The sequence below is a fragment of the Numida meleagris genome, chromosome 7 (assembly GCF_002078875.1).
Source record: "Numida meleagris isolate 19003 breed g44 Domestic line chromosome 7, NumMel1.0, whole genome shotgun sequence".
NCBI lineage: Eukaryota > Metazoa > Chordata > Aves > Galliformes > Numididae > Numida > Numida meleagris.
This window is the reverse complement of record NC_034415.1, coordinates 21,811,177-21,821,787: the sequence shown is the minus strand read 5'-3', so window position 1 is coordinate 21,821,787 and position 10,611 is coordinate 21,811,177. Positions and strand designations below refer to the sequence as shown.

General features: G+C 43.6%; 1 protein-coding gene across 2 annotated transcripts; it reads left to right on the top strand.

Annotated features, from left to right (window-relative positions):
- ATPAF1 (ATP synthase mitochondrial F1 complex assembly factor 1) lies at positions 754-9,683 on the top strand. 2 transcript variants are annotated; one of them, XM_021404771.1, is made up of 9 exons: positions 754-971; positions 1,051-1,159; positions 2,192-2,242; positions 2,981-3,043; positions 3,741-3,791; positions 5,181-5,228; positions 7,100-7,195; positions 7,752-7,859; positions 8,903-9,683. In XM_021404771.1, exons 1-9 carry the CDS (start codon positions 769-771, stop codon positions 9,095-9,097), a joined length of 924 nt encoding a protein of 307 aa, XP_021260446.1. In that variant the 5' UTR covers positions 754-768; the 3' UTR covers positions 9,098-9,683. The 2 variants fall into 2 exon arrangements, with proteins under 2 accessions (XP_021260446.1, XP_021260447.1); XM_021404772.1 differs by lacking the exon at positions 754-971 and having other exon boundaries at positions 992-1,159; positions 2,196-2,242.

Below are 10,611 nucleotides of genomic sequence, written 5' to 3'. Positions count from 1 at the left end.
ACAGCCTCGGAGCACTGCCGTGATCCCTGCAGGTCTTCTGCCGTGCCTCTGATCTCCATCCCACGTGCTTCCCCTGCTGTTGTGTGCTCGTGGCAGAGGGCTTAAGTGAGGGATGGTAAATGCATTTGTCCTGATCTGTGAGGATATGGTGGGATGTTTGTGTGGGAGCCCAGAGGTGTCTGTGGCACAGCCTGCCCTTGGCAGCAAGTCCTAGGGGAGACGTCTGAAACCAAGAGGTGAAATCAGAGAATCATTAAGGTTGGAGAGACCAATGAGCAGCAATGGGCATGCTGGGGCTGACTCGGGACTCCGGGGACAAGCAGAGGTGGCCCCGTGTTGGCTGGTGTGGAGGTTGCTTGGTGGCCACGAGATCTGCCATTATGGTGCGGCCGTGCTGGTGCTAAGGGACGGCTGTGCCCAGGCTGCAGCGGGAGCGTGGTGCCACTCTGATGCTCGGCTTCATATCCACCTTGGATTGTTTTTATCTTATTTTGTGGTGACTCCTGCATAGGGACCACTCTGTATTTTTAGTTTACCGAAGGCTCACTGCCGCACTGTACTTGTTTCACTAACGTTTTTTTTGTTGTTTTTTTTTAGCTCCCGAACACCACACGCTTTCTCATGTAACTTTAATTTATCTCAATAAAAGCTCATTCGTAGCGTTCGCGTCTCCCTCTCATTCCGCAGCGGAACGGAACGGCGCGGCGCCGGGGGCGGGCGGAGCGCTGATGCGGGCGGAGCGGGAACGGGAGCGGCGGCGGCGGCGCCATGGCCGGGCCGCTGGGGCAGGGCTGGGGCCTGGGGGCCGCGCTGCGGAGCCGCGCCGCGCTGCGCCCGCTCGGGCTGCTGGCCCCGCCGTGCCGGGGGACGACGGCCCCGCCGTGTCGAGGGGTGACGGGGCCGGGGGAGGAGGTGCTGGAGGAGAACCCCTTCTATGGGAAATACCGCCATAAGATCCAAGAGCTGCGCAGGTGGAGGAGGGGGGAGGGCTGGGGGTGGCCGAGCGGGGTTAGTCCCTTGGCGCTGTTAATGGTCTCTTTTCTGATTCAGGTCCAGTCCGGATGTGTTTGAATCCCGGATGGAAAAAAGAAGTGAAGTGAAAAAGCAGCCCGTGGGGTATTCCAAGCAATCAGAATTTGTCAGACGCATGGAAGAAAAGGCAAGGCCAGTTTTCCGTGTAATTTGTAGGATCACAGAATCATTAAGGTTGGAAAAGACCTCTAAGATCGACCAGTACAGCCGGGGAGGTGGAGTCACGGAGCCTGGAGGTGTTCAAGAACGTGTAGATGTAGTGCTAAGGAACATGGCTTAGTGGGGAAATACTGGTGGTAGGTGGATGGTTGGACCAAATGATCTTAGAGGTCTTTTCCAACCTTACTGATTCTGCGATGCTATACCCTTGTTTATGTAGGATCAATGCAAAGCTGCAAACACAGTGTTCCTGCTGGAAAGGAGCCCCAGATCTTGCTCTCTAATAGCTAAAAGCATCATTCCAGCATTATTCTGCTGGTTTTTTAGGCTGAAGATTCTGACCTTAAGGGCTTTTTTAGATGTTTAAGTAGTCCCAGATTAGTTTGGCTAGATGGAGTGACATCAACTTGCACAGAAAGGTTACAGAGCTGTCAAGGATCTGGAGTACTAGTGTTATGGGGAGCAGCTGAGGGAGTGGGATTGTTCATTCTGGTGAAGAGGAGGCTCAGGGGAATTGCAGAAGAGGAGGTTCAGGTTGGATGTTAGGAACAATTTCTAAAGAGCAATGGTGCACTGGCACAGGCTCCCCAGGGAGATGGTGGGGTCACCATCTCTGGAGATGTTCCAGATGTGGAACTGAGGGACATGGTCAGTGGGCATGGTGGGTTGGGGTTGGACTGGATGATCTTAGAAGTCGTTTCCAACCTTAACGATTCTGTAGTGAATGAAAAGAGCAACAGTTCAGTAATATTGGATCCAAAATGAGTAGCACTTTGCCTTAACAAATCCTTCCTGACCACTTAATTTATAATTCACATCGTTATTCTTCTGATTACTACTCCAAGTCAGTAATTTATTGTAATAAATTGCACTGCAGCAGTCTGTAAGTATCTTGAAGTTGAGCTCAGAAATGTCAGCATGATAGACCTGGCAGAGAGGGTAAATAAATGGTACTACAGCGTCAGCTGTAAGAAAATTAAAGAATGATGTTTTCTTCTAGGCAGAAGGCGTAGGCACAAAGATGTCAAAGGGAGGATTCACGCGGGATAAGGTAAGGGAAACGAACCCAAGTGCTAGAGGATGTGCTAGCAAATGAAGGGTGGACATTAATTTGGTGTATTGTGACCACCGGTGCTTCAGCCAAGAGCATATGAGGTACAACAATCTTCCATATGCTGGACTTCATTAGCAGATATTCGTTTACTAATGGGATTCATTTACTATTGGGACTGTGTTCAAGTCTTAATACTCTTGGCACTCTGTTTTTTATTATCCCGTCCTCTCTGACATCCTGCACGTTCCTGCTAGCCAAGGAATCTCAGAGCTCCCAGTAGTGAATCAGAAGGGTTAAGCTACCTCTACAGAGTTTAAATACATTTCCAAAGTTCAGCCAGAAGAGGGACAGGAGTATGGTTTTATTCTGTTTAACTTTCTTGTATTTTGGCAAATTTTCTTTGTAAAGCTGCCAGCAGAGCATGTGTCTGAGACGAGTGAAGGGGAAGGGCTGCAGCTCATTTTTCCACTGCTGTGGAGATCTGCAGAACTGGAGTGAAGTGTATTCTCTGTCCTGACAGAATCTCTTGTTCTGCTTCAGTGCATGAATCCACTTTTCAGCATGTTGTTGCTTAAATTTACTAGTTTCTATGGCAATTCAGAGAAGTAAGACTGTAAATTGAATTAGGTTGCTCTTGCTTGGTTTTGTTCTCTGTAATTGCATCCATTCATTCTGAATTCTCACTTGAATCAGAGAGCTGTCATCATGCCAGATGCCGTATGCTTTCTCTCGTAGACACTTGATTCAATTCTTAACGTTGAGATGGTGAAAGAGAAATCAGCAGAGGAAATAAAGCAGGTAATGGATTTAAATGGCATGAAGTTTGCTCCACATCTGTGCTTAATAATAACATATATTAAGAGAATGCAAATATTACTTAAAAATAAGACTGAAAAATGAAACATGGCTATGGATATAGATTTATAAAAGCCATGCTCACATGCATATCAGTAGTAAATGACACTTTTCCCTACATATGTAGGTAAGGCCACCTGCCATCTATTTAAACACTCAAAAAGTATCACTGCTGCAACTCATTGCAGCTATTTGATGTGGAGCTGTTTAATTGGAATCAGCAAGCTCCTGTGAGAGGGAAGTCCTGGCAGTAGCTCATATGGATTATGCTACATCTGTTTTGCACGAATATAAACAAAGCTTTTGCCATCTTCTATCTTTGCTTGTGTTATCTGTCATTCAGGAGACTTGTATGCAAACTAAAGATGGTTAGGGTTAGAAGGGGGAGGGTGCTTTTGTTTTAAGAACAGCATGAATGGAATTATTCTCCCTGGTGTCTTTTTATTTTGCACTTTGTTCCCTTTTATCTGGTTATATTTCTGTTCCATGTTTCTGATGTTGTTGGTCAGACTTGGCTGAAAAATGGCCCCTCAGAGTGCTGACAAAGATTAGTTGACAAATGCAGTTCTTTATAAAGCATTTAATGTTCCTGCTAGATGCTTGTTTTTTAATTATAGATGATTTCCTTTGTTTTCTATAGATTTGGAACCAGTACTTTTCTGCAAAAGATACGGTGTATGCAGTTATTCCTGTAAGTAGTGACTCTGTGAGAGAAAATGAGGTTTCGAAAAAAGCTTTCTTGCCGGGAAGAGTGGTTGCTTTGCACTGAATAAAGGCCTTTGTTTCTGAAAACGTTTATCTTATTATTTTCCCCTCCTGTTGGTTGTTGTCAAAGCTCATGCTTCTTTCTGTGCACCTGGACTGAATTTCCAAACTTCTTTATTTACGGTAGTCAACAGTCTTTGAAAAGCTCTAGTATCTTTTTAGGAAGCATTTATATCTTCACATAATTTTTTTTCTCAGGATTTCTCTTTTCTTTGCTTTCTTCCCTGCAGCACAGACAGCTAACTTGTACTTCTAATAAGGCAGTGTCAAAGTGCTTGTCTAATAAACTTGTACTTAATTATGACAGTTCCATACTTTTAAAATTACTGGCAATGCTGTTGTTCATTGCGAATGCGTGGTGCTTCCTGTGATAAGATCATATTTCTTATTCCTGATTACTTTACCAGCTGTTAATTAACCTGAAAGGTGGTTGGTTTTTTTGTTGGTTTGCTGGTTGGTTTCAATTTGGGGATGGACTTGATTAAGAAGGTGTAGTCCTTCATGAGTGGAGCTGGCGCTGTTCCTTGTTGTGCTGCTTTAGAGAAGCTCTGGGAGCTTTTTAAAGCTATAATGCAAACCATATTCTAGGCACGTTGGGATTTAGTTTGTGGTGTTATGGAGGGGAAAAAAGCTGTGTCTTCTGCCAGAAACTTTTTTGTTGGCTGGAAGAAAGGTGTCGTGTAATTCTCAAGTCCTCAAGAGCACAGATGGAGGAATTTTGTGTTGATGAGTAGCATATGTTTTCTTTCCTGAACACCTTAGAGTAGGTATTAACACAAGGTGCTGGTAGGAAAAGAGCTGGCAAAAGATTTGGGGGAGCACAGAAGACGTGTGAGTGAGACGACTGGGTTTCATCAAACCAAGTATGTTTGTGGTTTTAATACAAACCGAAGCAATAAATACTTTATTTGAATAAATATCTACTCTGTATTTTAGTACTTGAGAATGGTAATGTGAAATCCATCATTTGGGGCCCAGGATACATCATCTCACTCGACTGTTGGTGCCACACATTCGCTAAAAAGGACACAATGTGAGCATAAAGCATGGCCCCCTGCCTCCAATGAGTAGAGCTGTGGATCCAAGGGGCTTCCTGCTGCCTCTTGGAGACAATGTTGTTCAAGTAGGGTACCAGTGACATTTAGGTAACAAAGCACTCATGTAATTTTCTGTGCATTCACTGTTAACTGTTTCCACAGTGAGACTTTCTGGAGGTGGAAGTTGCGCTCTGTAAAGGTTAATGAAATGATGCTGAGTAGTGACTGCTTCCACAGCTGTATTATGAAAAAATGATTTCTTTCTCTTTTCCCAAAAGGCAGAGAAGTTTGACTTAATATGGAAGAGAGCCCAGAAGTGTCCATCGGTACGTCTGGCAGAGATTCCCACACAGTGTGGTGATGTATAGCTGTAATGCATTTCTCCTGTCTAAAGCCTTATTCATAAACTTTTGACCCTCCTTTGTTCATATGCATCTTATTGGCTGGATAAGTAAAATGCAGGTGTGCAAGTATTTGTCATACTACTCAGATGAAAGCAGTGGCTATACAGTTATACTGAACAGTTGATCCAAGTGTCAGGTGTCTAGATTGAAGAGGTGTAGAGTTCAGGAATGTAAGCACAGAATCTCTCAAGGAATGATTTCATAGAATCATGGAGTTGTTTGAGTTGAAAGGGGCCTTTAAAGGCCTTCAGATGCAACTCTCCTGCAGTGAACAGGGACACCTACGGCTCCATCAGGTGCTCAGAGCCCTGTGCAGCCTGACCTTGAGTGTCTCCAGGGATGGGGCATCCACCACCTCTCGGCAACCTGTGCCAGTGCCTCACCACTCTTATTGTAGAAATGTAGCTGCATGCCTCTGGTTTCCACTAATGGATGTCTCGTGGTTAAATCTGTTCCATGCAGTTTTGTGTAGGCCAGCTTTATTGGTGTTCTTCTATCTTCCCTTAATACTGAAGGTGCCCATGTTTTAACCTGGAAGAACTGTTAGTTGTAGCTACGTGTCACCATTGCATTACACTGTACATACATAGAGAACATGAGTTCTCTCACAGTTGATGTGAATTGTTCCCGTTTCATCTTACATTTGCTTACTGGCAGTAAATAAAAGTAGAAATATCTTTAAGGGAGAACTACAATAAATATGTTGATGTTCTGGGTAAGTTCCGTTATGGAGCATTGTAACTCATGGGTTGTGACGAGGGAAGGAAGTGGGGAGTTGGGTGTATCTGAATCCTTTGTTACATACACAGAGTAAATATTCCGTGGGTTGTACCTTATGTGTATGACAGCACAACAGTGCATAAAATACTGAGGATTCCTGAGATTAGAGTTCACTGTTTTTCATGGAGGCTGGTAGGTGTCTTGTAAGCCTCACTTAGGGAATTCCTGTTGCTTTGAAGAAGTTGAACTGCAGAGGATAGGAACGGCCCACGAGATAATATTTCTTCGGTTTTGTACCATGTGCTGCTGAATGAGTATTGTTTTCTGCTGAAAGTACTGTGTTTTTACAGTAATTTGTGCAGCGAAGCATGGACTTCATGCAGATTGCACTCTGCTAAGATAGAAATTAAATCCTTCACTGCTTGATAGAATCAAAGGGTAGCTAGGCTTCGCAGCATTGTAGGTCTGAATGAGAAACTTTATCAGATTGATGGCTTGGTCCTGTGTATTCTGTTTGCCAGCATCAAATATATCTGGCTTCCTGAGCTACGTGGAGCTTGGGAAGTTAGTTATAGTTCCGAGTGCATTTCTGTACAGTCCAATGGCAGTTAGTCAAGTATCCTGCTTGTTTCCTGCTCCTCTACTGTCCTTCCTCTTGGTGTGGGGAAAATGGTACACGAGCAAGTCCCTACCCCGTGGAGCCAAACAGACTGTAAGTCTGAGAGAGAAAGTGCTTGCCTCTTGCTCTGCAACAGTTAATAAGGTAGCTATACAGGACTGGGAACTCTGAATGTTCCTCATCTTATTTTTGACCATTTCTGCTGTTAACTTTTTAGAAGCGAGCTAGCAGGTCAGTCTGAATGTTCTCTACAGTCCTTTCCTTTGTCTCATATAACACTGGTAACGATATTTCTTAGTGTTAGTGATTTACTACTGAGATAATAGAGCAGAAACCCTTTTCTTCTGCTGTGGTTCTCTCTAAAGAGTTTATGGTGGAGGCTAGTATGACATTGGGTATTCCTGTTTATTTTGTTCTTTGAAAAGGAGTCTTATCTGTTATCCCTTCTCTGCAGTTTCTATATGCTTTGCCAAGAAAAGAAGGCTATGAGTTCTTCGTGGGGCAGTGGTCAGGAGCAGAACTGCACTTTACTTCTCTAATAAACATTCAGGTGAGTAGTTATTGTAACAAGTCTAAAGATGACTTGGAGTCCAGAAATACATATCAATATATTACAAGATAAAATATTTACTAACTAATTTGATGAACAGGTCATCTAGCTTAACTTGAAAACAGTTACCAGTGAAAAACTGCCCTTAATTATGGGTATTCCGTAAATTTATGGTCTCTTAAGTGTCTCTTTCATTCTAAGGGAGAATGAGGTAGAAATTGAGCAGTCTCGGAACAGAAACAAGAGCCAAGAGTTTTAGAGCTGTCTGCATGAACTGTTTAGAATACCAGTAGATGCTATGAAATGCATTGTCTTCCTAGAAATTGCAGATTATGTTAAATGTGAAGTGGACTTCAGTTAAGAAAAACTCGAACTCTTCAAATTGCTTGTTTTCTGTAATTACCGGGAATAACGAGCTGTTAATTAGAACTGACCCTTAGGCCCTGATAAATGACAGTCTCCATAGCAGCTAAATATACACAAGTTTTATAATCAAGCTTCAAAATCTGCACTAAAGCTGGAGTTCTTTATGGGATACCAACTTTGCTCCCTTCAGACCCAAGGTGAAGCTGCTCCTAGCCAGCTGGTCTTGTACCATTATCCTGAGCTGCAGGAGGAGAAGGGAATAGTACTAATGACTGCAGAAATGGACTCCAAGTTCTTGGTAAGAGAAAAATGCTCACTGACATCCTTCACTTTATACTGCAGCTTCTCCTATAGTTGCCCAGAAATGTAGTGGGTGCTCCATCCGTGGAGACACCCAAGGTCAGACTGGACAGGGCTCTGAACACCTGATGGAGCTCTAGGTGTTCCTGTTCATTGCAGGGGAGTTGGACCAGATGGCTTTTAAAAGTCCCTTCCAACTCAAACGAAATATGTTTCTATGAACTGAAAATAAAAAAGACCCTTTCCCAATAGTACTAGATTTTTTTAACCTAATCTGTTTAGTGGTCTAGGGGAAGGTAGAAGGAAATCAGTAATCTTTGGCTGTCTGGTGTTTGCAGTTCATACATTATTTTTTCATACTCTGGTTATTATAGCTTATTTTTGTGAAACATTAGAAAAATTCAGAAATGTTTCAGGTCTTGTTAATGGAAGCAAATTTAAATGGAAGTGGTTGCTACCTGCCAACAAGTTAAAGCAGTGTTGTGAAGCTTAGTAGCACTGGTCAGAGCAAGAGACATCCAGAGCTTTGCGTTGAGTTCCTGGGTGCCTCTGCTCTTTCCTCTATGTGTGGGTGTACTGTTATTCCCTGATCTGTAGTAGTATGGTTCTAGGACTCATGCCACTAGGGATTATAGTGGTGAAACAAGGTAATAACCAAAGCACCCTATCTCTAATTGACCCACTTCTGTCGTTTCCGAAACTATGTGGTAATGCATTTGCCTTGTTCTATCTTAGTGGGCAATCAAATTTTGCAAAGTAGATCAAGTGTAAGAAGAGAAGGGTGACGCTTTGGATCTCCGGTGCCTTACAGTGGGTAAGGGCCATGAAAGGTGTGGTGCATCTTTGACATCTGAGGTGTGAGTTCTGCAGGAGGCTCCTTTGTAGGCACAGTGCTCCAGGGCCTAAGTAGGGCAGGAACAGGAGGGAGATGGTTTGTGAAGACAATGAGTAGAACTGCTGCAGCCTTTCAGCCCCTAAAGAATCTCTTTCAGTGGGAACCAGCAAAACTCAGTGGTGACAAATCTTCATTTTAACTTGCAGGCGGTCCACGAAGCACAGTGCTTGGCGAATCAGGTGCAGCTCTTCTATGCAACGGATCGTTCTGAGACCTACGAACTAGTGGAAACCTTCAACCACAGATCCAGTGAATTTAAATACATGTCAGTTATAGCAGAGCTTGAGCAAAGCGGCCTTGGAAAGGCGCTGAGACCTAATCAGGATTCTGACAAGTCATAGAGCCTGACCTGCGAGTGAAGGAGCCAGCAGCAGGCAGGGGGGTTCTCATCTGGGATGGTTCCCATCTCTTTTGTTTTGTGAATTTGGATTGGCTACAAAAGGGATCTGGAAACATCCTGGGCCTGTGCTCATCAAGTGGGTCTGGCACTGATGCAAGATGAGGACTTGGGTTGTTTGAGCAGTGGTAACTAATTGCTGGACTGGACCCCCAGAACTTCAGCATAACTTTGTCAGAATGAGCTATTCTCCCTTCTCTGACCTATGCTGCATGCTGTATTTTTTTTGAAATCTGAAATGTTGAAAGGGCAGCTGTATAATGAAGTGTGTAGACATCAAGAGACAGAGCAAACAATGTTTCTTCTCTGTAAATGCATTTAAAATGCCCTCTTGCCATTATAATTGCATGGTCCAGTGCTTTTGATTTGTGAGGAATTTATACAGACTATCAAGAAGAGAGAATAGGTCTGATGGTCTAAAACAGGCTCTCATTGTTACTTTCTGCATGAGGTTCCTTGTACAGATGTGTACTGTGGCCTGTGCATTTCTCAGGACTTAAAGAACAAAGTGACTTGGATTTGTTCTGGGAGTGTTTTGCTTCTTAATTTATATATTCATTTCATCTTGTTGGGTTTCTTAATGATGTTTTTCTTGAGGAACAGGAAAACATGTTTTTATTTCTGCATATTTTTGAGAAGAGGAATTACTGCATGCTTTGTGGAGTGATTTTTCTCAGGCTGGCATCTAATCAGACAGTGCTACGAATGGTATTTAAAGGGACCTTTCCCATAGCAGGAAAGGTGCTTTCTATGATAAAAGCAAGATGAAATGGCACAAAAACAGAGAGCCATCAGCCAGTTGCTAAATGACAACTCTTGGAAAAAATGCACTGGTGTGAATATCCACAGCTGCTTTAATATAGCAGTGTTGGTAGGAGCCTGGCTTCCTGGGCTGCAGCAAGGTAGGTTTTTAAACCTGCTTTCAACAGAAGGATCCCAAAGCATTTGTGTTTTGAGCTTTTGCTTTCATTCCCAGCAAAGGCAGCCAGTGCATCCTCCTTTGCGAAAGAAGCAGAAGCAGGAAGGTTGAGCCACTTGTCTGTCTGTCAGAAGAACAATTTTTGGGGCCATCCTTAACTGTGACCTGATACAGGTTTGATGAGTTAGATGAGTTACACAATGTGTTTGCTAGCGTGGCTGTAGAGCCCTGTCACGCCATGTGTTCTCAGCCCATTCTTTGGGTGTGAGCAATGCTCAGCTGAGTGCTGAAGACAGTGAGATTTCGTTGTTGAGGTCTGATCTGGCAGTGACTTGTATGTGTTGGATGTGAGCTGTTGTCCATTCAGGGAAATAAAAGATGCTTCTAGAAGAGGTAGAGCTTTCTCCTAGGGCTGTGCTGTGAGGAGATGGTGCTGCTCCCTGGTATTGCCCTCTTTTTATTTCTGCTTGGGTTGGATCTGTGAGTGTCTGCATAGCATGGGAGGTGTGGATAGGGCTGTTATAACCTGAACAGCACAT

Excerpts from the sequence above, each read along its gene's own strand:
- ATPAF1 (XM_021404771.1), top strand. The coding sequence starts at position 769 with ATGGCCGGGCCGCTGGGGCAGGGCTGGGGCCTGGGGGCCGCGCTGCGG. Across the intron at positions 972-1,050 it reads AAGATCCAAGAGCTGCGCAG|GTCCAGTCCGGATGTGTTTG; the intron begins GTGGAGGAGGGG and ends TTTCTGATTCAG. Across the intron at positions 2,243-2,980 it reads GAGGATTCACGCGGGATAAG|ACACTTGATTCAATTCTTAA; the intron begins GTAAGGGAAACG and ends TTTCTCTCGTAG.